Genomic DNA, 27,188 nt, shown 5'->3' with positions numbered 1-27,188 from the left:
GCTGAAAAAAACATTTTGGTGTTAATTTAGCATTTTTAGTTTGTATGAGACTTGACTTATATGTCAATATGATACCAAATAAATTAATTTTAAGAAACATAAATTTATGTTGACTGTGTATACATATCTAATTATGTATAAGGTAGATTTTAATAACTAAGATGTTGTCATTATTATTTTTGAGAATGTGGTTTATTATTTTTAAACCAAAAACACCTTTGAAGTAGACAAATAAAATGAATACATCTTAAAACATCTTGAAAGTAGACTAAAACCAAAAAAGGTATTTAACAAATAAGATTTTATATAAACAGTTTAGGTGTTGTTTTGTATAGGTAATCAGCATTTGAAAGTTTTGTGAAACATTTAATAAACTTGAAGACACTGTTTAATAGATTTTAAAATAATTAGGGTACCCATTTATAAGGCCTTTGAATGTATCATCAAAATATTTATAAATTTGTACACATGTATTTTGGTTAGTCATGTCAAAAATAAAACCAAGAATTTTTGTGCACAATAAAACAATGAGAAAGCAAACAAAGCTATAATGGCCATAGTTTAAAAATTGTTTTGACACAAACAATACATGAAAACAATTACAACAGACACAGATACCATAATCACATGAAATCTAGGTGCATCAAAGAGTAGAAGGCAGAAAGCTTATATCTCTAGTTCTTTAATATTTTAAAGACTTAGTGGTGTAAAAGAAAGGATTATGTTTGTCATATAAATTTGAAGTAGCATTTTTTATCTTTTAAGAGCCAAATAATTATTTAAGAACCCTGTCAATACAAGGAATATATGGACAAACCAAGTAACTTGGCAAGGCAGATTTTACTTTCATATAAAGATGTTTAAAGGAATCTGTTTAAAGAGAGAAGAGCTCAGCTGTTCTAGACCATCAGGTTCAGGATGCATCATGGCCTTTTCTTGAACAAAAGTCTTACAGGGTGTGGTGGGATTAAAAGATTAGAATTTCTTGTCATAAACCAAGTTTTTAAGTTTTACAGATTTTTGAATATTTAATGTTTCTTACAGAGGGAGATGCCTTTACATATGAAACCCAGGAAAGTTATGTTATTAGCATAACTTAAATCAGAGGAGACAGGAAGGACGAAAAGGAAACATTAACACTTTAGGTTAAGAATAAATAAAATGCAAATAGTACTGAAAATAATCCCATTTAGAAACAGTTTAAAATAGTGTTAAAATTTAAACTTTCATTGTGGCATTATTTCCTTAGTCTGATATAAAAATGTATTGACCTTGTTGTAAGACAATAGAAACTGTTAAAATCTGTTGTTTTTTAATGATCTGATCAAGAATCCAAGATGAAAGCCAAAACAAAAATGACAAGAGGATTAGGACTTGTGGTTGAACATCTGCAGTTTGTAGCCCTGAATACCCTGAGGCAAGATAGTAAAACAGATAAAGAAGTTTACCTGCCCAATTCAGAGCACCTGTAAAACATTTCACATGAGCAAGTAATAAGTTATTAGGATTTGGGGGTCCTTAGTGGTTACCAAGATGATATGAGGAGAAAGAGTGTCCCCTAAAGTTTTTTTTTATTTTTTACTTATCGAAGAATTTAAAACAGAAGCTCTAGGACATAGGCATGATGTAATGTAGCTTTAGAGCCTGCATGGAGGACAGAGATGTGATGGAGAGTGGACAGCTTTAGAGAAAACTAAAGAAGTACAAGATGCTGGGCGACCTAAAGCATCAATGAAAGCACATTTAAATAAGGATATAAACAAGACGTTTTTCTCTGAAAAATTTAGAAAAGCAGGTAGACTTACAGAGGCCTAAACATTTGTAGCTGGGTTTAGAAGCAGAACAAGAGTTATAGGAGGGGGAGAGAGGAGAAGGATCTGGAGCATTTTTCCTGTGTACGGAATCCATAACTGGTTAGAGGGAGAAGGAGAGAGAGCTTTGATTAAAGGATGGAAGCAAAAGAGACCTAAACTCAGATAGAACGATATCAGAAATCATCCCGAGCAAGGTGAGGAAGAACCTGGAAAAGGACAAAGACAGGGAGAAGGATGGAAGACAGACAAGCTTCCAAGCCCATGGCAAAGGAAGGGAGAAGGAAGGAGTCCGTTGGGTCCAGTGGGAAGCTCCAGGAGCTCCAGAGCCATCTAAGTCTTAGTGGAGAGAGAGAGAGGGAGAAGAGAGGGAGATTGAAGAGAGAGAGAGAGGGAGAAAGAGAGAGAGCAGAGATCCAGAGCTCTGTGGGAGAGCACTTACCTAAACTCTGTCAGAGGGTGAGGAATGCAGATGGACTCATAATCTCTAATCCCAGGCCTGATGTGGTGAGTGGTGGGAGCTGTGTAGGCAAGCTGGTTGTAGGAGTGCATGGTCAGTAACGTGGTTTGGTAAGCAGGAACTGGGTCATAAATAACCCAGTCATTCCTCTTCTCAGGGTTTCAGCACCATATGTTGACAGCTGGGCAGGAAATAGCCACAGGAAACGTAAAACTCCAGTAAAGCAAAGTTTATTTCTTAGGATTGCTGGTGGCTGGCAGCACAGTTGGGGAGAGAAAGGCAGCCAACAGCCTTCGACAGCTGAGGAAGTTCTTATAAGGGGGCTGGGGAACATGGAAGGTGGCAAAAATAATCTTTACAGTTTCAAGGGAAGTAGCTTGAACTGAGACAGCTCTTACATCATTGGGTCTGGGTTCATGGACCTATTTATCTTCCAAAATTATCTGGGGAACAGCTTTGTGTTGAGACAGCTCTAAATGTAGCTGTCTGGCCAGTTCCTGTTTTGCAAGGGGACCCTCATGGCCTTTTTTGTGAGGCTCTTCTACACTGGGAGAGGGTCTTCTCCAGACCTGGACTCTAACAGTCCTAGGCAGTTGTAAAGATTAAATGAATTATATACTAGCATATTTCCTGACACACTGCCAGACTCTGTCGGAAAAATATCATGACTGCATAGTTTTATGTCTTCAGGTAGGCTGCTGTGGTCGTTTTAATATATGTATTTTATATTTCTTAATTCTTTGAGAATTTCCTATATGTGTGTAATATAGTTTGATCAGATTCACCCCCTCTTCCTCCCTTCTTGTCCCAGATATTCACTCACTACCTCCACATCCCTGTATATTCTTTCTTTTTAGGGGGCAGGGAGAGGGTTAGCCTCAGACTCACAGAGATCTGCCTGATTCTGCCTCCTGAGTGCTTTTTTTTTGTTTGGTAGTGAATCCAGTGTACGCTGCCCATATGCTCATGGGTATGCGGCTATTTTCAGGAGTAGGGTTGGCCTAACAGGAGCCATGTTTTATAGAAAACTGACTCCCCCTCTCCCAGCATCCATCAATTGTCTAGAAGTAGGAGCTTGGGAGATGCTCCACATTCCATGATGAAATGTTGATAAAGAGCACTCACCACATAGTTATAGTGAGAATTAAATATGCATACTTAATTAAGAAAAGATAGGCTATGGAAAGTGTCTTGTACTTGGAGTGTACACACTAAGTATTGAAGGTTACTATGGCATGTGTATATACTAAGTATTGAAGGTTACCATGACTGTCCTAGTTAGTAGGTGGGAGGTCTCATCACTGGCGCATTTTTCTCATGCCTGAGTCCACTTTGTTGAGGTGTCTGTTCATGTTCTCATCCTTTTCATACCCTACTCAGAACTTTTCTAGAACTTTGACTGTCCAAACGTAATTCAGTGTTCCTTGGCTTGGTGTTGGGTTATGGTCTGGACAGAAGCCTATGCTTTTCTAGGAGAAACTCATCTCACACACTGAAAGAGTTTAGATAAGACACTTGATTAAGCTCACTGGCCCTCCCTGTCTTCTGTAACTGGGGCTGCCTAGATTAAACTGTTGGGATTGAATGAGATAGTGAGCAAGAAAGGTTCCTTCATTCTACAGCATAAACTTCCTCCTTGCCTTTACTTTCCGATGATTCGTTCATAGATGTCTGTTGTATGTCCTTCCCTTCCGGAGTGTGTTGCTGACAGTTGAAATTTGAAGGCCTTGGAGAACATCAGTGTATTGTCCACAAAAGCTTCAGTCTACATGCAGATTTATGATAAAGTAAAATGCCAGGGAACTGGAATGTGTGTTTTGATAGACTGCCAAAAGAATAAAGAGAATTTTTAGGACTCTTTTAAGTAAGCAGGACAAAGAAACAATCATGATTCTAATCATTTTCAGTGTGTTGTGAAGTCATTAAGCTCTTTGGGCTCGCTTGCCTTGGCTGTAAGATGAAGAAAGTAATGGATTCATATTAGAGGTACTATTGTGAGGAGTAAATAAAACAGCTTTTATGAAGCATTTATAGAGCAAGTTCCCATACTTATTTTCATAAATATTTCATATAGGTTCTTAATGGCCTATGGAATGTGTCCTGGAAAGCTTCCTTTATGGAGTTCTTTGCTAAAAATGATCAGTTGCACATCCAGTAAGCTGTGCCTGCCTAGCTCCACTGTGAGATGGCATGGGACTGAAACATAGTGAGGCCAAGACAGAAGAGATTTCAAACACCTTTAACTCATATGAAGTCCTTTGTCACCAAACTATCCAATTTTTAAAATTAGGTTTAATTATTTGAAAAAATAATTTAATAGTAATATAACATTTGCTCATTACATCATTCAGTTCTTAATAACCTTGGAAAATTGTGTTTTTGCCCTACTTTTAACTGATACTTTTCCTGCCTGAGGCCACCTCACTGGGATAGTCAATACATGTTCCAACTATTTTAAAAATATTTTTATTTATTCAAGAGTTTCATACAATGTATTGTGATCATATTCAGATACTCTCCCTTCTTTCCACCCCAATCTTATTACCCTCTCATTTTGACTTTATGTCCTCTATTATTATCTGCCTTTTTAAAAGGCCTATAGATTCTAATCTGTATTTACTAAGTGCTTTTTGATATAGGTATAGCCATTGGAGTCTGGTCAACCAACCAGGTATCTAGCAAAGAAAACTGACTCTCCCAGTCCCAGCATCTATCATTTGCCAACAAGAGCCTCAGCTAAGGCTGGGGCTTTCTGTCCACCTCCCCTGTCCATGGTGGGCTCCTGTCTGACTTGTTTGCACAGATCTTGTGCATGCTGTCATAAGCGCTGTGAGGTCATATTTGTAACTACCCTGTGGTGTCCAGACATCACAGTTTCCTTGTATTCATCTACCATCTCTGACTCTTACAGTCTCTCTGCCCCCTCTTCCACAATGATCTCTGAGCCTTGGAAGGAAAGGATATGATATAGGTGTGCCATTTAGGACTGAGCACCCTCAGTCTCGTTCTCCACATGTAGACCATTTGTGGGTCTCGTATTAATTGCTATCTGCTGTAAGAAGAACCTTCTCTGGTTAGAATTAAAAGATGCATTAATCTATTGTGGATCTGTTTAATACTATTTCTGTTTAACAGAATGATAGCAGTAGGTGCTGCCCTATGACCTGTGACTTTGTTTAGCCAAAGGTTCTTGGTTCTAATAACAGTTTCAGATATGAACTTCCTATTGTGAAATGCGTGTTAAATCCAATTAGAAGGTGGTTGGTTACTTGCATAATATTTGTGCCACTGTTGTACCAGTGAGCATATTTTGCCAAGCTAGTTGTTATGGTAGCTTGAGGACCCACAGCTGGGTAAGACTGATGATTACCTTTCTCTACCAGTAACAGTCATAGCTTCTTCTTGGACTATGAGAATTTTCCAGCAGAAATGTAGCTTCAAGGTCAGTAGGTCAGTACGGATTTTTCCTTGTGTGTTCTGCGACTCAGGTGTGTGGAGTATAAAGCAAGAGTCTTACTTTCAAGGACTGGTGGGTAACCAAATGCAATGGCAATAGCCATTATTGTTTGAGAATCTATGCTATCTCTCTGGTCAACAACTGTAAAATAGGGAGTCCATTCCTAGCACTGGGCTTTTCATTGCTAGCCTGTGGTGTCAGTTAGAGTTATTGGATTAAATGTTTAAGTTCTTTTTACCTAGACTCAAAAAGACGAACGTCATGTGTCCCTTGTCATAAATAGATACTAGCTTTGAATCTTTAGAAAGGTTGTGTGCTGGATAGCTTTAGTGTCAACTTGACACACCTGGGTTGAGGGAGCCTCAGTTCGGGAATTGCCTCTATTGGACTGGCCTGTGGCCATGTCTGTGGGGCATCTAATTGATGAGTGATGTGGGAGGGCCCAGCCCACGAGGGTGGTGCCACCCCTGGGCAGGTGGGCCTGTGTTGCATAAGAAAGCAGGCTGAGCAGGGCCAGGGGAGCAAGCCAGTAAGCAGTGCTCCTCCATGGCCTCTGCTCCAGCTCCTGCCTCCAGGTTCCCACCCTGAGTTCCTACCACAGGCTCCCTGATGAACTGTGACCTGGGAGATGTAAGCTGAATAAACCCTTTCCTCCCCAAGTTGGTATTGGTCAGAGTTTTTTGTCACAGCAATGAAGAGAACAAACTAAGACAGGGTGTTTCAATTGGAAAATCTTTAGAGATCATGAAGTTAGTAAGGAGCTGTAAGAGGTGGCTTGTGAGGGGGGATAGAATGCAGTGCTATAAATGGGAGAGGGGATAATGGATAGGACAGGTTTAATGGGGTGGGGGATGAGAGGCTGTGGCAGAAGAGGGGTTACTGGCACAAAAGCTTTTCTAGGTGGCCTGTGGAAGCCCACTATAGAGGTTTCCACTAGGTTCATCTGCTCAAACCCTAAAGTTAAAATGCTAGTGCTGTTTTAGAAACCTTGACAGATCAAGTATCATCCTTTCTTTTAAACTTTTTTTTTTAAGGGGAAACACAAGTATAAACAGAAAGTGGCTTCCTGTGATGCTAATTCAATTAATCAGAAAACACTTCTGACCCAAAATTTATTTTTAGCACTGTTTACACCAGAAAAACTATACATCATAGCAGGCATGTTTTATGATTGTCAGAGATCTGTTTCACATTCATATAATTTTATATAGCGAAAATCCTCAAATACAATTGCAAATTTTCTTGTGAAGTTTAGAGAGCTTTTCACTTTCTAATAGTAGTAGTTTGTTCATCTTACTGGTTCTTGTTGACAGTTTTCTAGCTGTATAGGTATATAACTTCTCAGTAAGTACACTCTGGTGGCATTTCAATAACTAGCTCAGAAAAGTATTTCTCCTATCTTCTCCAGCTAAGGACCTCATAGGCTGTGGCATAAGCAGGCTGCAAAGTTAAGTAAGAAAACACACACCTACAGCCTATTCTCCTTTCTCACATCTCCTTCTACATTTCTGACTGTAGTACATTGTCTACAATATGTGTGCCTACTTATTTCTGTGATGGTCCAAGCAGAATTAGGACTTTTTGTACATACAGATGTATGTATGATTCTTTTGGAATTTCTAGTGTTTTTTTTTTATTTAAAAACAAACAAACAAACATAACTCATCAGATTTAATCAGAGAAAAGGATCTGTGGACTCTGGGTGAGTGGTTGGCAGTCTTGAAGGGTAATTGATTCCTGCACTCAGTCGGGTCTTTCTGCATAGCCAGGCCCATTGTTTGTTGATCCCCAAACGAATCTTTTTTGTAGTCCTAGAATGGCTGCCAGCCATAGCTAGGGCCCATGCACCTCTTTCACATAAGGTTGTGAGGAGACATAAGAGTCTTCTCAAACAGTATAGCCCAGGTCACATGCCCACTCCAACCAGGGACTAGAGTGGGGCTATAGAATTGAAGGGAGTTACTCAAATTATGTCTGTGGAGCTTCTTATTCTTCTCTATATAACAAATCATCATAAAACTTAATAAACACAAACATTTGTTTTGTCTTGGTTTCTGTGGTTTGGGGATTCAGACCACTTCAACAGGACAATCAGGCTTAGAATCTCCAAACTGCCAGTAAGGGCCGCAGTCAGCCCCCTGGAAAGTTGGACTGTGGCTGGCTGTTGCTCCTGCTTCCAGGATGGTTTTCTTGGACAATTATGGACAAGAGACCTTGTTTATTCCTTGTAGGGCTGCTGAATACCTCACTGCCGTAGCAGCTGGCTTCCCACGGAATTAGTGAGCCAAGTAAACCGGCAAGGAAAAAGCCCTGTTATCTTTCTGTGACCCAGCTGAAATTTCATTCTGTCACTTATTTTGCTATGATCAAGTCAGTAAATCTAACCCATCCTCTTAGGCTCTCTGTCTTAAAGGGAGGACATCAGAGCTGGGTGTGATGGCGCAGGCCTTTAATCCCAGCACTCCATAGGCATAGGCAGGTAGATCTCTGTGAGTTCAAGACCAGCCTGGTCTTCATAGTGAGTCCAGGCCAGCTGTGACTACATGGAGACCCCGTCTCAAAAAGACCAAATAAATAAAATAAAATAAAGGGAGGACATCAAGATTTTCCGCTTATATTTTAAAATCTCCACTCAAAATAGGAGGCAGGAAAGAGGCGATAAGCTTAGGTGTGAGGGGAAGGAAGGACACTGTGGAGACAGTTGGTAGGGTAGGGCAGGGCAGGAAGAAGCTAGGTTTGCTAATGAGAAGCTACTCACTATTATGGCGGGTAAGATGGAAGTGGGTGATAGATAAACAATCACTAAATTCCTACTGTCTTAATAAAGTCTTTCTGACTAAAAAGGAGGTGCTATTGTGATTTCAATTTATTTTAGGTAAGAAAATTGAGATTTTTTTTTTTCTTCAGTGGGGGTATTGCGAGATGTTCCTGACATACCTAGATTTGATAGAAGGTGGATTGGAAGCCAGTACTGTCTCTGGCTTGCACGCAGGATGGACTGCTGGAGGGAGGTAAAGAGTGGTGACATGTGAACAGTTGCAGTTGCTTTTGTAGCCCTTGGGTAGAGACTGTGTTCAGACATTATGGTCATATACCTTTCCATTTGGATAAAAATAAATGTTTCACATATCCTGGTTGGTCTTTTACTTCCTAGGATCAAGGGGGTTTGGGCATTGCTATCAGTGAGGAAGACACGCGCAATGGAGTCGTCGTAAAGAGTCTGACGGAGCATGGGGGAGCAGCCGAGGTGTGACTTTACCTTCTCACTGTCTTAACGTGGTGGCAGGGAATTTCTCTGGGAAAGTGACTCAGCATCTTCCCCACTTCACCTCAGGATGGACGCCTCAAAGTTGGAGATCAGATCTTGGCTGTAGATGATGAAGTTGTCTTTGGCTATCCTGTTGAAAAGGTACTTTTGCACCGTAAAGCCAGTGGCACTGTCAGCTTAAGGCCTGGCTGACTTTAGGCCAGGCGGGGGGCAGGGGGGGGGCGGTGGTCAAGATTCCCAATATATTTTTTTCTATTTCCTAATCAGAATGATATTATGATTCTGACTGGTAAATTATTCGATATCCATCAGGCATTTTTGATTAATGTTTTAGTTTTCCCTTGAGAAAGCTTGGAACTACTGAACAGTGGCTCACTTCATGTTAAGACTAAAGGAATATATTTCTTATATTTACTCCTATAAATTGTCACTGTACATACTGTTATATAAGCAGATGTTAGACTCAGCTATTGCGTGTCTGTCATCTGATGGTGTTGAGCAACTCCTAGTCCTGCAGTCTCACTGATGCCATTAATATGTCAGTGCCAGGAAGAAGGTTGTGTCCCTGGGATCTGGTGTTCTTTTCTTCTCCGTTCCATGGCAGCTGGCCATAGTTCCAGTTGTACATAAGCTTTAAGAAGCTTAAAGCCACTTTAAAATTTTTCAGTTGTAGTAACTATATCGGTCCTTTAACCTGTACATCTGCTTTTAACTTTCCATTTGCCTGGGCTTTTCTGTCACATAGTTTTTTCCCCTGATTTTAACATGTGCATGTTAGTGTGTTCCTGTTTTTATTAAAAGTAATTGTGTGATCTGCTTCAGGTTCCTCACAGAACCAGAAAGTAGGTAAAACACCTCATGTCTCTTCTAAGGTTTCAAGATCCAGGAAAATGGACAAGAATAATTAAAATGTACAATATTGAAAATCCCTTTCCCAGTATATTACCATAAGGATCTTGTCAGAACTAGTCCAGAAGGAGAGAAAATTAATCACGACTGTAATCTACATTGAATGGTTGAAGAAATAGAGAAAAACTAGAAGAATTTCTTTTTCGGCCTCTAAACACACAAGGAAATTGTTTTTCTTGATGACAGATGAGTTTAGACCCCAGCAGTTCTGGGGCTGAGGAGTTATCGCAGTGGGTAAAGCACATAAGAAACCAAGTTTGAGGGGCTGGAGAGATGGCACAGAGATTAGAGCACTTGCTGCTCTTGCAGAGGATCTGGATTTGGTTCCCAGCACCCACATCAGGCAACTCACAGCTACATGTAAATCTAGCTCCAGGGGATCTGACACTCTTTTCTAGCCTCTACAGGCACCGCACACATGGTGCAATACACACAGATAACATACTCATACATATAAATAAAAATAAGCCAAAAAACCCCCAGATTTGATATCAGGAGCCTACAGTTTTTAAAAGGGGTGTGGGTGGGGGTGGTATGCACTTGTAGTCCAGCACTGGGGCTGCAGAAACAGACAAATCCCTGGGGCTCACTGGCCAGCCCCACTAATCTAATCAGTGAACGCTAAGCTAGTGAGAGACCCTGCCTCAATAAAAACCAAGGTAATGGCCCTGAGAAGACACCCAAAGTTGTCCTAGGGCCTCTACATGCCCCATACATGCAAACATGCACACACAGACATGGGCACACATGCACATACATGAACGTGAATGTGCATGCACACAGATGTACAAAAGAGATTCCGGCAGTTCTGGTGACTTTTATTTATATACGTCTACTCATTTGTCTTTGAATTGTGTTCTTTTCCACACTAATCTCTGGTCAGTTTATTAACCTTCTGAAGACAGCAAAGACAACCGTAAAACTGACCATTCGAGCTGATAATCCAGGTTCCCAGGCTGTTCCTGCACCAACTACTGCAGCCAGTGGAGAAAGAAGAAACAGCTCCCAGTCTCCTGCCATCCCAGAGCTGGACCCAGAACCCATCAGAAGTAAGGGCTGGCTATTGAAACTCCTGCATACATGTAGGGCAAGTGCAACAGAGGGCCCTCCTTCAGAGCAGGTGCCTACCTGCAGAGCACTGTTTGGAGGGCCTTGAAGTCAGGGACTCTTTGGTGAGAGGATGGCTTAGAGAAGGGGAAAAATCAGGGGAGCATAGACCATGGAGCAATAAACCCAGATGCTGTACACTACTCAACCATTATGCCTTAGGAAGCCACCTGCCCACTCCTGCCTCAGCCTCTTCCTCCCTGGACCAAGGGAATGGTCTTTGCTCTCAAGTTCTTGCTGAGGGTACATAAAAATACAGCTGTTTAACTAACGAATTAGAAATATCATTTTTTAGCTTCTCTTTGTATAATGGAAAGAGAACTTCTTTAGGCCTCAGTTTCCTTGAGTGTAGAATGGGTGTTTAATGATCCTCTTTCACAACTAAGATTAATACTGCTTGTCTTTAAAAGCTTTGAAATGCTAGTTATTGCCATATAATAATGGGTCTAAGTTCAAGAGCTGGGGGATGCCAGAAGCTCTTATCAAATGAGATGAAAGAGATGCATTGTGGACTGTGGGGTGAAACTTTAGCGTATCATTAAACTGCTAGTCTAGTATATGGAGGCAAATTATTCCTTTAGTTACTTTTTAGAAAAAGTATACTAGTACAAAATAAAATAATAAATTCTCAACTCTCTAAGGCATCATTTTAAAGAATGATTTAAATGTTGGCTTTTCTCTACAGCAGGTTAGGAGAAGAGATACTCTTTCTTGACCTACAAACAAATTCTCATCTCTAATAAAAGTGATCCTGTGTTTGGAATGGCTAAATAGTTCACTGATTTAGCCAGTAAAATGTCTTACAATTTTCTCATTTTATCTTGGTTCCTAAATAGCATTGTATATAAAAATATGAAATGCTAAACGAAAGCTTAGCATAAATGAAAATATCATACACCTGTTCTTACCATTTCTGGAGTAAGAACAGAGTCTGTTTCTGACTTCCTAAAAGGGAACATCTTGTCTAACGCACACTCTACTCAACAGGAGCCCTAGCTTTCTGAAAACAAGCTCTCTGCTGTGTGCTCTGTGTTGTATTGTAAAACATATGATACAACGTGAACACTCCCGAAACAGGTGTGGAATTATATGCTCTTTGTTTTTTTATCATCTGTTATTCTCAATTCAACTCATAACTATACGCAGGAAGGTTGGATGTCAGAGTTTATAAAAACATCAAGCAAGACGGGGAGAAAAATAGAAAATGAATAATGTGAATATTTATACATACATTTTTGTATATGCAGATATGCTCAGAATTGATTACATAAGAAGAAATACTTGAGGATAAGAAGAAAAAGAAAAGAAAAACCATAAAACTGGGGTGCAGGGACCAAGACTAGAATTAATGCTGTGCTTTGTGTGGTTGGTTCTCTGAATGTGCTTCCAGTCTGCACAAATGCCTGTCCATGAGAAATGTGTTTGCCTCTGGTGAATGCAGACTCCTAAATTCACACTAGGGTACGACCTGACTTTCAGTTCATTTCCCTTCATATCCTGTCCTTTTTACCGCCAGTAATTAAAAAAACAAAAAAATGGCATAGGAAAATGAATGAGTAATATTACACTCAGCACAGAATTTAACAATGATGATTTAGTCATAGTGCTTTGATATCTTTGGTTAAAAATAACCCCAGTGTCTTCCTTTTGTCCATCCTTAAAGGCAGCCTACGTGCTGAATTTGACAGGAATGCTTTCTAGTCAGTTTTCCTGTGGGCGTCTCATTCATTCTAAGTTCATGTCTAGGTACAAGCAGGTCTTCAACACCAGCAGTCTTTGCCTCTGATCCTACCGCCTGCCCCATCATCCCTGGCTGTGAAACAACAATTGAGATTTCCAAGGGGCGAACAGGGCTGGGCCTGAGCATTGTTGGGGGGTCAGACACACTGCTGGTGAGTACCCACCCAAAGGTACTTTGCCTCAAGCCCCCTCAGATCATCCTGAGAGACCATGATGAGGAGTATTCTGCCCATTTTATTAAATGGGATTGACATAAAGGCTGAGAAAAACATGTCATTGTTATTTCATTTTATAGGATTATGACTTCAAATAAGCCAGCACTGACTCAAAAAGTCTGTTATGTTTTTGTGTTCAGAACATTTGTGTCAGTCCACTGATCCTTGGCATATTTTAATATCTTTTTTACTAATATCTAGTTTGACTTAGTTATGTATTGAGATGAGTGTGAAATACTTTAGAGAGAGGGGGAAAAAGACTTTAAAAGGCTTTCTTTCCATTTGTGGATAGAAGTGGTGCTGTGTCTCTATTTATTCATTTATGCTTTATTAACTTTGTTTCTCTTTCAATTTCTCAGTCAGTAGAAATAATATACTTCTTTGAGCCTATTAACAAAGCTTGTATTTTTACATGCTTCTAAATTATACATGACTCACCTACATACAAACCCAGCAAGTGCGTGCTACTTCTGGCTGTCTATCAAAGTACAGTGTCTTTGGGTGCTATTCTTCCCAGAATTCCTAGGGAGAGTGGATAAAGCACAGGTATGTTGTGTTTGGGCCTAGGGTGCCATCATTATCCATGAAGTTTATGAAGAAGGAGCAGCATGTAAAGATGGAAGACTGTGGGCTGGAGACCAGATTTTAGAGGTACACAGCTCTCAGTTTTGACCTAGACCGGCCTGCATCAGTGGGAGGATGGGTTTTCCTGCCTCCTGTCTTCCTGCTTGCTCTCTCCTCCCTTTTTTCTTCACTTCTTAACTCCTCACCCTCAGCATCTCATTTCTGTACAGGTGAATGGGATTGACTTAAGAAAGGCCACACACGATGAAGCCATCAATGTCCTGAGGCAGACGCCACAGAGAGTGCGGCTGACACTCTACCGAGATGAGGCCCCTTACAAAGAGGAGGATGTGTGTGATGCACTCACTGTAGAGCTGCAGAAGAGGCCTGGAAAAGGCCTGGGATTGAGTATTGTTGGCAAAAGGTGTGTTGGAGAGAACAAACCCAGGATCCCTTTGGAACTGATCACGGCCACAGTAGAATCGATGTATGACTTCTGCTTCGTGAGCAGCTGTCGTTAGCCCAATCACCAAGAAACATAAAAAACAATGTGAATGTTGTATGTTGGTATTGGAGGGTTGTGAAACTCTTCAATAAAAGTTCATTTGATATGAGCTGTCTGCTAGGTGCATTAGATTCTGAAGAGCAGAATTAAATAATAAATGATTCTTGACCTCAGAAAATTCACACTCGGGGGCTTTAGAAGTAGCTCAGCATCTAGTAATGCTTTTCCAGAGGACTAGGGCCCAGTTCCCACCACCCTTGTCGGGTACCTCACAACTGCCTATAACTGTGTCTCTAAGGAATCTGACACTCTCTTCTGGCCTCCATAGGCACCTGCACACACGTCTTACACACACAGACATGTGCATACATATTTTAATAATAATACAAAATTTTTTAAGTAACTTTTTTAAAAATTCATGCTCTGGTGAATGAGAATTTAATATATTCTTATAGCAAACAAATTTGTTGATATTGAAAAGACACATTTGGGCAGTCCAGGAAGCAAAGGCGTTCCCTAGATTTAAGGGAAGTGGACTAGGAAAATGTTTTAAGAAAGACATGTCTAATCCAAGGCTAACGGTGATAACTGATAGTTTTTCTATTAAGGAAGATGGAGGGCGCCGACTAGGTAGTCAGGGACTAGGGTCAGGCATGAAAGGAGCATGCCCCCAGCTTTCGGGACGGCACAGATTGCTGACCATACTTGATTCAGTTCCCAACTATTCAAAAACATGTATAATGTTTAAAGAATATTTGTATATAACTAAGATTAACAAATGCTTATAATTTTTATTAACCAATGATAAGTTCCATAAGCATTTTTGTGTTTGTGCTTAAGGCCTTCAGAATTCTAATCTGTCAAATAGTTCAGCAAATGAATTCTTAATTTGGGGGAAGGCAGCTCTGTATTCTGCCGTGGCTTGGTTGTCATGTGCAGTCTGTAAGCCTCATGATGCCAAAGCAGTTTTCTGCGAGTCACCAGTCTATGGACTTGTGGCCTTTATGTCAGAGCCCATTTCAGAAGGCCCAAAGCACTGCACACCTGCAGCTTCACTTCTGTGTTGGAATTAAAGGGTCATTTTTACCAATTTGGTTTTTCAGTGAAACGCAAAGACCTAACTCTTTTTTTATTGAACAAAGAAAGTACGGCATGTTATTTGAATCTCAGTAGGAATGTGTCTGAAAACTTACTCTCCTTTTTGGAATACAGCATCTTGTGAAACAAATACACTTAAAATTCATTTTAGGTACACTCTGTGAGGTCCTCAGAACACTATAGAAACTAATAGTATGCTGGGGGTGGTGGCTCATGCCTTTAATCCCAGCACTCAGGAAGCAGAGGCAGGCAGAGTTCTGTGAGTATGAGGCCAGCCTGGTCTACATAGTGAGTTCCAGGCCAGCTGGGGCTACAGGGAGACCCTGTCACATACACAAAAATAATTTATATATGTATATATATATGACCCTTTGGGAAGAATATTTAAAAACCATCTAATCCAACAACCCATTTAAAAATGGGAAAGCTTGGGATCAAAGGGAGGAGTGATGAAATGTTTGAGGTCCAGGTATGTAGGAGCATGTGGCACAATTCAGCGTTTACTGTACACTACTATTTACGGTAGCCTTATATTTTAGCAGCAGATTTCAGGGATTTGTTTTTTCAGTTTTGTGAAAGGATAACATTAAGATTAATATTTTCTCATTTTGACTAAATCTTTTGTATAGGAAAGTTAACTGTAATGACCTAAGAGACATGCCAGAAATGATGGTTGAGTTTTAAATAACAAACAGTTTTGATTTGGGATATATATCTGTTATTTATTTTCAATAATGTTAATGAAGTTGACGATGATCTCAGCATAGTCACCTGTCCACAGGTCAGTATCTGCTGAAGGCTTCACTGAAGTGTGGACAGAACGGTGTACTTGGCACCCAGCAGCGGACTCTTGAGTGCCAGTTTACCATTGGCTAGATGTATGGTCTATAAAATAAGCATAATAGCACCCATGCATTCAGAGGATGTAGGCAGTGAAGACTGTGCTTGTAAAAGAGATTTCAATCTATGAAATACTGTTAAGATATAACGCACTGTTCTAGCAAATGTATTCTAACAGAGTTGCCCCAGCATTGCTCAAAACTGTCAAACTTTCAAAAATAGAGACAATTTTCACTTTAGAAAGTGAACTTTTAATTAAATAATCATTGCATTGTAGTTCAGACACAGTCCTAACACTGAAATCCAACATTGTTTGTAGAAACGACACTGGAGTATTTGTGTCGGATATCGTCAAGGGAGGAATTGCAGATGCTGATGGGAGATTGATGCAGGGAGACCAGATACTAATGGTGAATGGGGAGGATGTCCGGAATGCTACCCAGGAAGCAGTGGCTGCTCTGCTGAAGGTAAAATCAAGTGACAAAAATGATTTCCGCGTTTACTAGTCATCTCAAATCAAATACAGTTATGGTAGCCAAGGTTCAGTGTCCCTGGCCTGGTGCTGGAGCTCTTGGAGAAGTCTGGTACTCACTGCCGTTTTCTTCACCAACCAGAGGAGTTTGTTTCTCTTTTCTGCCCAAGCTTAGGGTGTGGGGCACTGCAGGCAGTGCAGATCTACTCTCCGTGTGCTCCTCAGTGCATCTCTTATCACTTCTGAACTCTGTGTAAGTGCTGTCATTTCTTTCCTGCATTCCCTAGTGTAAATAAACATAATTTTGTCTGTGAATGATTTGTCTAATTTTCGTTGTGAGAGGGAAAACATTAGAAACTCCCACCCAGCTGTCTTACTGGCTCCGATGATCAGAAGATTTTTGTTTAAATTTTACCAAATTTATAATTTTTTTCTTTATGGTTTCCATGCTCTGATCTTAATTAAAGAACATTTTCCCAGGGCAAAGTAAGGAAACATTGTATATATCTTCTTTATATTCAATTTTTTCTTTCATTCTTTTAAGACCTTAATCCACCTATACTTTTTCTGAATGACACAAGGACTCCAATATATTTTTCCATGTACATGTCCAAGTGTTGTAGCATATTTTAGGGAACACCATTGCTTTTTTCTCACTGATACGTCATACACCTTTTCATATAGAGATCATGTAAGTCGGTATTTGTTCTGTTCTATAGAGTTATGTGATTTTATTTACCTGTACGAATAAAGTTCCAATTAATCCAGGACAAAACACAAAGAAGTATGATACCATATTTTACTGATTTACAGATTTCTAAATAGTAAATTTATGGCTGTGTTGTTTTATGTATAATAAGTTAGTGTTTGAATACCTAAAATGATAGTAGATCTTTATGTTTAAGATGAGTATTAAAAGGAAAACATGTAGTCAGACCACAACAAGCTGAGCATCTATCCTTCTATGTTTCTGGGTTATCCCTGTGACCTGGTTTAAGTGAAGACGTTCTTCTCAGGCAGTAGGAGGCCACCAGGGTTCTCACAACGCCGCAGGATATCACATTTTCTCTCCTTCCCAAGCCCTTTTTGAACCCCTTTCTGGGCACAACATAGTTGATAGTTTAATTCTTTGACACTGAACTTCACTTTCATTCACACGAGGGAGTGTTTGGCCCAATTCTCATTTTTACTCAAAGCTGTTGATCTATTTTTTTAAAGATATTTTATTTATTACTTTTATTTTATATGTATGAGTGTATCGCTTGTATGTATGTGAGTGCACCCGTGTCATGCAGTACTGCACAGGTCAGAAGAGAGCTTCAGTTCCCCTGGAACTGGAGTTAAGGATGGTTCGTAGCCACCATGTGGGTGCTGGGAATTGAACCCGGGTCCTCTGCAAGAGCAGTCAGTGCCCTTAGCCACTGAGCCATCTTAAATGAATAGAAAATCATCATTGTTGTCCTGATGCATTGAAGGTAATTTAATGCAGATTCACCTGTGGCACCTTCACTGGTAATCACTGTGGCAGTTATAAAGCCCCAGCCCTGGGTATCATTCAAAGCTTAAGTATATTTCACTTTGTATAGTGGATATCCTCCAAAGAAAGCTCTGGGTAAAGGTGGAAGTCATCTCCTTTTTAAACATTCATTTTATGTGTATGAGTGCTTTGCCTACCTGTATGATGTATGTAAGTTTACTGATACTGCGTAATTCCCATGAGAGCCAGAAGCGGACGTTAGATTAGGACCAGTTTGGCAATATATAATGGTAGCCTTAATTATTGACATGCTGTGTGTTCTCTTTGCCGCTACTTGTTGCTGTTTTGTCTTACCGAGATTTTATTTTGAATAATTAGCATACAAATAACATACACATAAATTTCATTGAAGTGTCATTTGTAATAATAGGAAAATTGTAAGCAACATAGTTGACAAAAATTACATCCACTTTGGTGTGCATTCCAGAGTTGCATTACAGGCATTCGTCTATTTAAAATGATTTTCACGACGTCTTTATTAACCCCCAATATGGATTCAGTAGAGAGCATTAGTCAACAAGATTCTTACTGTACTGTGGATTGAAACTCGGGCTGTCCCACGCTAAGTGCTCGCCCTCTTGAGCTGAATCCACAGCCCTTCATGTGCTTTGTGTTCTCAGTTAGTCTGGCTAAGGTGCCCAGGCTGCCCTTGACCAGTAACCATTCTGCTTCAGCTTCCCAGATAGCCTTCACCACCAGGCCCTGTTAAGTCCTACATGTTTCATAACAGTAATTATGAGATAATTGTTGCAGTTACCCTCCATTTTCTCCCCTTTTTCTCATTTTATTTTCAAATTTTTATTAAAGTGATTTGCTTTTATCATGGAACAATTACCTTAATTAAAAAAAATTATAGTTACAATGCTTGAACTTTAAAAGAAGTGGGTCCTCAGTAGATGAGTTATAGCATTGCATAGTAAATACATGGTTTGTGGACTTGCTATCCTCTGCAGTTATACAGGATGAAAACCTAAATAGGTCTGAGAAGAGCTACTAAGTCCTTAGGCTACGAAAACCTTGAAGCAGCAGAACAAATAAAACCCACCTTGCAGGCGCAGCTTTGAGCTTTCAGTTTATTTCCCGATCCATGTGGTTAAAGAGCACACTTCCCTCATGCTCCCTCAGATGTGGTATACTCGTGTCAGTGCCCAGCACTTACTTTTCTAGACTCTGCCATAAGCACTGAATATAGGTTTCTTATCATAAGCATCAGTGCTCTAAATTTTAAAGCACAGAATAGCAAATAAGTCAAGATTAGGCATCATTGCGGTCACACAACTAGTGGATCGCAGTCTCAACGTAAGCCAGCGTGTGTCTCCAGAAGCCCACAGTCTCCAACACCTCCTTGTGCTACTTCCACAGCTGCCCTTCTTGCCTGCTGGTGTTTATTTGTAAAGGATTGCAATAAAATAATCTCCAGTTCCTATGTTGTATTTGTAGCAATATTTACTCAAGTATTGTGTGATAGATCTAGTCAGCTACAGTACATCAAGGAAGCTTTACTGAGTTACCTGAGTAGCCCTTCTATCAAGGGAAGAATGAGTTGTGCTTTTATTTGCCTTTTAAACCCCGAGTTTCTCAGTTCATTCACCCATAATCATTGTATTTCATGAGAAATTACTTAATTCTTAGATTAAGTTTGCCTTAGTGGAAATAATCTCCTTGTAAATGGTGAAATACTAAGATAGATACTGAAATTGCTGCTCCTTGTTATTTTTATCAGTTTAAATATTCTTAAAAGCCATTTTCCACAGAGGACTGGAGTTACTCTGTCCATGGAAATTATAAAAAGGAAAATATCTTTCAAAATGTAAAGACTATGTTTCCCTAAAGATGATTCTAGAATTTTGGTTTAAACATTTCCATAAACAACCTCTCCCTCCAGTGTTCCCTGGGCACAGTAACCCTGGAAGTGGGAAGACTCAAAGCTGGTCCATTCCACTCAGAGAGGAGGCCGTCTCAAAGCAGCCAGGTGGGTAGCTCTGGGGTACCTCAAGACAGCCAGTCCACAAGCCAGAAGCTGCTCAAAGATGGCCTAGGCACAGTCTGCCTAAGGTCACAGACTAGGGTTAGTCCTCGAGCAATATGTAACTGAGTGCATGCTTTGAAACAGGGAAGAACAGAACCCGTAGGCAGGAGGGCAGGGTAGAACACGAGTCCCAGCTGTTCTGAGGAACTTTGCTTCAAGCATTCTTTTTCCATAATCTCAAAAGCTAGCTACCTAATTAATATTTGCAAAGCCTACCAAGATGGCACATTTTTAAAGGTACTGTAAAAGAGCCATCAATCAGTATTCAACTGGAAAATTCCAGATAGGTGAACATAAATGCTTTTCTCTCTATATAGAATATGATGCCCAGTAGTTTGATTTTTGGAGCTGGAGAGGTAGCTCAGTTGGTACAGTATTTGGAGGACTCAAGTTCAATCCCCAAACTCACATAAAAAAGCGAGTTTTTGTGGTAATCCCAGTGTTTGGAAGTAGATCCAGGAAGATCCCTGGCATTTGTTGATCAGCCAGCTTAAAACCTAACAGGCAATCCTTGAGTCTCATTGAGGAACCTATCTAAAATCTCAAGGTGGACGATTCTGAGGAAAGATAGATCCCTGATGTCAACCTCTGGCTCACACACAAGCCTGTTTACATGTGCATGCACATTCACCTGTATATACACATGCATATGAAAATACATGTGCACACAAACACACAGAGAGAAAAATATAAAAAATAATTTGATGGTTGCCAAGCATCTCACTTCAGACTTGTCTTTGGATGACAGAAACCCATGTTCATGAATGTGTCCATAAAGATTACTTAACTACCTTTATAACTATTCTATGGCTCCAGTTAACTGGCCTTTGTTCTACAGTGTCTAAGTCCCAGTCTTTGTGTAGCTCTGTAACTTTAGAGAGAGTTAGCCTGAGTGAAATTATGAAAGTCACTCAAATTTTAGATAAAATTTTAGACCACTAAAATTAACTTTGACCGACCTTTTATTCTCAATTATTTATTATTCCTCCCAGCACTCGGGAGTCAGAGGCAGGCAGATCTCTACGAGTTCAAGGCCAGCCTTGTCTACATAGTGAGTTTCAGGACAGCTGGGGCCACAGGGAGACCCTGCCTCAAAAAGACCAAAAGAAAAAATAAATAAAGAATTATGCTTAAATTGCCCTTAAAGTTACCAAATGCTACTATTGTTTAACAGTATTTCTCTTTAGATAAAGTACATATCTTGAATTGCAAAATAAGTATTATTTGGGGTAATGATAATTTCCCAAAACTTTCTGTAATCGTTGTTGCACATTTGTAGATGAGTGAAGGCAGCCTATCATCATTCAGTCTTCCCCTTCCTGGAATAAACTCATCCGAATCCTTGGAAAGTAACTCAAAGAAGAATGTGTGTAAGTTTGGTTTGATGTCTTAGACTTGATTTGTGCCTCTGGATTTGGGCTGTTGAGACTGATTTTTGTGTGTTTACCTCTGAGCCCTCTTCCTCCTCCAAACCACCCCATGCCCTGATGTCGATACAAAGCATACCCTGGCCAAAAACCCTAACATGTGACGCTGTGCCAAAAACCCTAACATGCGATGCTGGCCAAAAACCCTAACATGTGACGCTGTGCCAAAAACCCTAACATGTGACACTGGCCAAAAACCCTAACATGCGACGCTGGCCAAAAACCCTAACATGTGACACTGGCCAAAAACCCTAACATGCGACGCTGGCCAAAAACCCTAACATGTGACACTGGCCAAAAACCCTAACATGCGACGCTGGCCAAAAACCCTAACATGTGACACTGGCCAAAAACCCTAACATGCGACGCTGGCCAAAAACTCTAACATGTGACGCTGGCCAAAAGCCCTAACATGTGATGCTGGCCAAAAGCACTAACATGTGATGCTGGCCAAAAACCCTAACATGTGACGTGGCCAAAAACCCTAACATGTGACACTGGCCAAAAACCCTAACGTGTGATGCTGTGCCTTGGGCAAGTTTCCCCATTTGATGTTTACAAGTTATAGAAACATTATCAAAATTCTGTAACTTTTCTTAACACAAAGAGTAGTGTATTTGATTTTATCCCTGTTATATGTTGAATATAACTTCAGTCAATCAGAAATCACCACTAACTGAAACCGCCCTTTTTTCCATGAAGATGACAAAGATTTTGAGAAAACTGACACAATCCTCCAGTGTTTTAATTACATGAAATCATGGTGCAAAGGGTTTCTGGCATGGAGCGCTGATGGGGAGCTATTCAAATTGAAGAAGCTCACCATATGGCAGTCTCTATTTGCAATGTGACTAATATTCTAGAAATTTAGACCCTTAAGGGCATTGGTTTTTTTTCAACTCATCCATAACTATCTCTCAGTTGTGTGAAGGTCTTACTGTCCAAAGCACATCTGTACGTAACCCACTCAGCGAATTGTAAGGTTAGACAACCAAAGCTGGAAGGGAAAGAAGAAACAGCACATGGCTCCAAATGGGGAAAGAGAGTTCTGTGTGAGATGGATTAAATCATGTGGGCTGCTAGTAACTGAGTGCATCCTTTATTAAATAAAGCCCATGTGGCACCATCCAGCACTGTGCAGTAGCTAAAACTGTAGTGCGCATAAACCTGTTTAACAGCCATATTTTTAATGTTTTTGCCCTTACAGTAGCATCTGAAATACAAGGATTAAGAACAGTTGAAATAAAAAAGGTAATTTGGCGCCTCCAAAGGCATCTTCGTTTTTATTTTTTGTTGAGTGTTTTATAAAACCCATTAATACGCATATATATTGTAACCGCTAGAAATAATGCATTTCAATCTTTTCCAGATTTCTTAGACATAATACTGCATTTGAAAAGTTAGTGTTTACATTTTCTCTACTACCAGAAATGGTATCAGTCTGGCCCCACATGAAACAGTTTCCTGCCTCTCACCTGTCATATTGACAAACAGGCCTTTCCTTCTGACATATCACGCACACAGGAAAAGATAAAAGCATTGTGCCCTGCTGAGCCTTTACTGCCTGCCGCACAGTCTCCTCAGCATTGTGAGTCATCACAAGCTTAGTGCTCATTGAAGACCCACTGATCTGTTTTAGGAAGTGTGTTTACTCCCGCCTGGCATTGGAAGCACAGGTTCCTTACTTTGAACTCAGGCCCCTCTGATTCCACAAATTGTGGTCTTCTCACTTCCTGAATTTACCTGACTTTTATCAGCCTTGTGTGTGTTGATTGCCTTACTTCCCAAACAGTTGCTTATTTTCCAAACTCCTTGTGTCAGATAAGGTAAAGCAGTTTTCTTGAATGATGTTTTCCACCCGTTTCATATCACTTGGACCAAACTGTATCTTTTCCATGGCAGGGACCTACGGACTCTTTGGGGATCAGCATTGCTGGAGGCGTTCGCAGCCCGCTTGGTGATGTTCCTATATTTATTGCAATGATGCACCCAAATGGTGTTGCCGCTCAAACCCAGAAACTCAGAGTAAGTTCTGCTGATAAACCACAGCAGCCTACCAGATCTAGCAAATGTTTTCTTTATAACCTTTCAATCTAGCCTCCCGCCAGACAGTTCTCAATGTTTATGTCTGCTTTTAAGTCAGCTAATGAAGCTATGGAGCTTACTTTAAATAAAGGTAAGGAGTATCAAAACAGAAGGGAAAACAATGCTATCAAATGAGAATTTGTAAGGAAATTATGAGGGAAGGCAGAGAGTTGTCTCAATCTTTTTCAATAAATATTTTTATTGCATTTCATGTGGTACATCTTAATCATATTTAGACCCCATTTTTGATACATGTATGAGATTCTATGGAACACATGGAAGGAAACCAAAACGGGTTCAGAATGCCACAATATGAAGGGGCCCTTTTCCATTATATGTTTCATTGGTTTAATGCTGATTTAGCCTTATTAAATTAAAAAATATCTACATTCATTTTAATATAAATAGCACTCTTATCTGCAATGTGACTACTCTTCTAGAAATTTAGACACTTAAGTGCAAGAAGTTTAATGCAAATATGATTTAAAATGCTGTAAAATATATCAAACTTCCTTCAGAGTTGGGGGACTGTCCAAATGTAGAGCCCTGTGATGGCGCCCCACTGAACTGCCAGGCACCAAACACAGTGTGCATTCCTGTAAAGCATTCAATTTCTCTTAAGTAAGATCTCTTATGCCCTATGCTATAAACAAGGTCTCCAGTATAACCATATCTGTTAAAAGTAACCTAAGCCAAAGAATGGTTCAGCACTATTTTGGCCTCAAACTTTTTGACAGGTACTTAGAAAATGATTATACACATAGTGCTACAGGGGTCGATTAACTTTCCTGTAGGGAACACAGTGAGCACTTTAGACTCGAACATAGGACTCTCTTACAATTGCTCAACTTTGCCCTGTGAAACAGCCAAATAAGCAGGGCCATTGTCCAACCAACTTTTATTAACCCAAGTAGGCAGTATGCCAGGTTTTCCCTGCTGTCCTTCGTTTGCCAACCTCTGATTTACAGCCTCATCTAACTATCTATGGTGATAATATCCAGGGAAATTCTGGCTTCCAAATGATACTAGTATTTTATTATGTCAATAAGAAGTAGCGCCTTATGGAGGAGAAGTGAAGTCAAGGAATTCCCGCGGCTCTCCCTCCCCAAAGCTACAGGAGTCAGTATGTACCGCCTCTCTCTGGCTTGCTGGTTCGACTTGATGCTTTCCTTGGCTATATTTCAGTGTCTGGGGTACTATAGATGTGATGTGAATGGAAAGGAAGGAAAGACCGCCCTGGTCTCAGAGCCTCACTCTGCACAGTTGCTTTAGCAGGTGGCTTTTCTTTCCCTTGCAGGTTGGGGATAGGATTGTCACTATCTGCGGCACGTCCACGGAGGGGATGACTCACACACAGGCAGTTAACTTACTGAAAAGTGCTTCTGGCACCATTGAAATGCAGGTGAGGTTCTTATCCCAAGCAGTGCTCAGAACATGGGTAGCTTGAGGCTGCAGGATCTTTGATGTTAAAATAGAAAAAAATTATTAAATCTCTGGCTATTACTTTATTTAATGTATCCCTTGAACATAAATGATTAAATTGAGAGCTTCAAGAAAGCATTATGAGACACGTACTACACTATTTTATCCTGATGCCTTTATTATTTCACATTTTATATCTAAAGAGAAAAATACAGGGCCTTAGCAGTAAATGATTGTTAGATTTTTAACTGCTGAGTTAGTGGCATGTCTTCTAAAGGTCTTGAAAAATAATTATATATGAGAGTATGATTGAAAAGCATCAAAGAACATTGTAGAATTGAATTAGAATATTTTTGCTGTCTGGACAGTTAGTTGAAAGGTATCTGGTAATTGTGAAATTCCTTTCTTTTGGTTGTATTTTAATCATTTCTGTGATCAAACAGGTAATAAAATACATATTTTAATCTAAGTTCTCTCTCTGGAGGAAATTCCAGGGGCCTCTGTGGCCACATGCGTGTGATTTCTCCTGACTCTTCTGTCACACAGGTGGTTGCTGGAGGAGATGTGAGTGTGGTCACCGGTCATCAGCAGGACCTTGCCAATCCTGCTCTTTCTTTTACTGGACTGACATCAAGCAGCATATTTCAGGATGATTTGGGGTGAGCTCATATGTTATAGGTGGCATATCATTTTTTGCTTTTGAGTCAGATCGTCCCAACAGTGGAGTCTCCGTTCCAAAGTTTTAGCACTCTCGCAGAGGTAAAATATTAGAAGAGGAAATAGGAAATACGGCACTCATGTGCTTTTGACTTGCAGCTGGTCAATGATGGACGAACTGTAGATGGTCTGCTCTGCCTACTGCCCTTGCCTTGTTTCCAGCTCTGATTTTTGAGAGTTATTTACTCGTTTCACTATCACGTGTAGCATGAAGCAGGTCAAATGAACTAACCCTTTACAGTCTTCCAGCATCACCTACTTGTGCCGTCCTTTTCCAAAACTTCACTGTATTAGATAACAGGAAGAATAAAGGGCACATTTGAATTTTCAAACAATCTGATGCTGCCGTTACTTTACTTTTCTTGATTTCTCTCTCTGAGGTTGGGAGTTCTGCCATAATTGCTTCATTGTCATCCCTGTACTTTAGTCCTCCTCAATAAAGTGAAAAAGAAGAGTATTTCTGTGCCACAAGAGCATGCAGTAAATATGTTAGTTTAAGGCAAATGTAAATTGAGTAATTGAACTGGGGTGCTAAGTAGGATTGCATTAGGTTATGTAAGTCTCTGATACTGTGCACACATGCACTGATAATTGAAACATCCCCCAAATGCCCATAACATATTCCCTGTCAGTAACATAGAGAAGCTGGCTGGCTCTAGTTAGAGTCACATGGTACAGATTCAAAGTGTGTGCGCGTGTGTGTGTTTACTTGAAAACCTCTTTTTTTCCTTCCTTTCTCTGTAGACCTTCGCAGTGTAAGTCTGTAACACTAGACCGAGGACCAGATGGCTTAGGCTTCAGTATAGTGGGAGGATATGGCAGCCCTCACGGAGACTTACCCATTTATGTTAAAACAGTGTTTGCAAAGGTAAGCTTACAAATTTTAACCATTCCCTTCCCTACAAAACATCCATTGACAGCAGTCAGCACCTGGAGGATTAGTTCATTGTCTGAGGGCAACAGCAGATGGTTAACAGTTGGTCATTTTCTTTCTGAACACCCTGCAGGAACAGGTCAGTAGATATTTTTCTCCAATTTGAGGGTTAGTTCCGTATGTTTAAGGGAAAATAAGCTGAAACAATATCCATAAAAATACTAATGAATTTTTGTTTTAAAGCCTCTTCATTTGAAAACAAGTTACATACGATTACCTTCGGGAAATGGACTTTTAGCCAGGCCTGGTGGCACCCTCCTTTAATCCCAGCACTTGGGAGGCAGAGGCAGGTGGATCTCAGTGAGATGGAGGCCAGCCTGATCAACATAGCAAGTTCCAGGCCAGCTGGGGCTACAGGGAGACCCTGTCTCAAAAAGACAAAAATAAATAAATGAATAAATAAGTAAATAAAAATAAAGATACTATAATATTGATGACGTCATTAAGAATAATGTCAGCATATATAACGATTGGCATTCTGTTGTTGAGAATTTTTCAAGGAGTACAAAATTGGACAATACCACCTGCAAGAGAAAACCAAAAATCTCAGTTTTATCATGTGAAGGGGCAGAATGTATATCATACCTGTTT

General features: G+C 40.1%; 1 protein-coding gene across 17 annotated transcripts in view; it reads left to right on the top strand.

Annotated features, from left to right (window-relative positions):
- Positions 1-27,188, top strand: part of Mpdz (multiple PDZ domain crumbs cell polarity complex component) — a 218,880-nt gene that overhangs the window by 188,318 nt on the left and 3,374 nt on the right. For all 17 annotated transcript variants that reach the window (XM_029553939.1, XM_029553935.1, XM_029553941.1 and 14 more), the window contains 14 exons: positions 8,883-8,975; positions 9,063-9,137; positions 10,789-10,954; positions 12,759-12,904; positions 13,535-13,618; positions 13,762-13,955; positions 16,294-16,441; positions 19,869-19,955; positions 21,292-21,382; positions 22,647-22,690; positions 23,342-23,464; positions 24,822-24,926; positions 25,493-25,605; positions 26,408-26,531. In XM_029553939.1, coding sequence (XP_029409799.1) covers positions 8,883-8,975; positions 9,063-9,137; positions 10,789-10,954; positions 12,759-12,904; positions 13,535-13,618; positions 13,762-13,955; positions 16,294-16,441; positions 19,869-19,955; positions 21,292-21,382; positions 22,647-22,690; positions 23,342-23,464; positions 24,822-24,926; positions 25,493-25,605; positions 26,408-26,531 — 1,593 coding nt within the window. The remainder of the gene's footprint in view (positions 1-8,882; positions 8,976-9,062; positions 9,138-10,788; positions 10,955-12,758; positions 12,905-13,534; positions 13,619-13,761; positions 13,956-16,293; positions 16,442-19,868; positions 19,956-21,291; positions 21,383-22,646; positions 22,691-23,341; positions 23,465-24,821; positions 24,927-25,492; positions 25,606-26,407; positions 26,532-27,188) is intronic.

This window comes from Nannospalax galili, unplaced genomic scaffold, assembly GCF_000622305.1.
Source record: "Nannospalax galili isolate Female #2095 unplaced genomic scaffold, S.galili_v1.0 scaffold663, whole genome shotgun sequence".
NCBI classification, from domain to species: domain Eukaryota; kingdom Metazoa; phylum Chordata; class Mammalia; order Rodentia; family Spalacidae; genus Nannospalax; species Nannospalax galili.
This window is presented reverse-complemented; position numbering and strand designations above follow the sequence as displayed.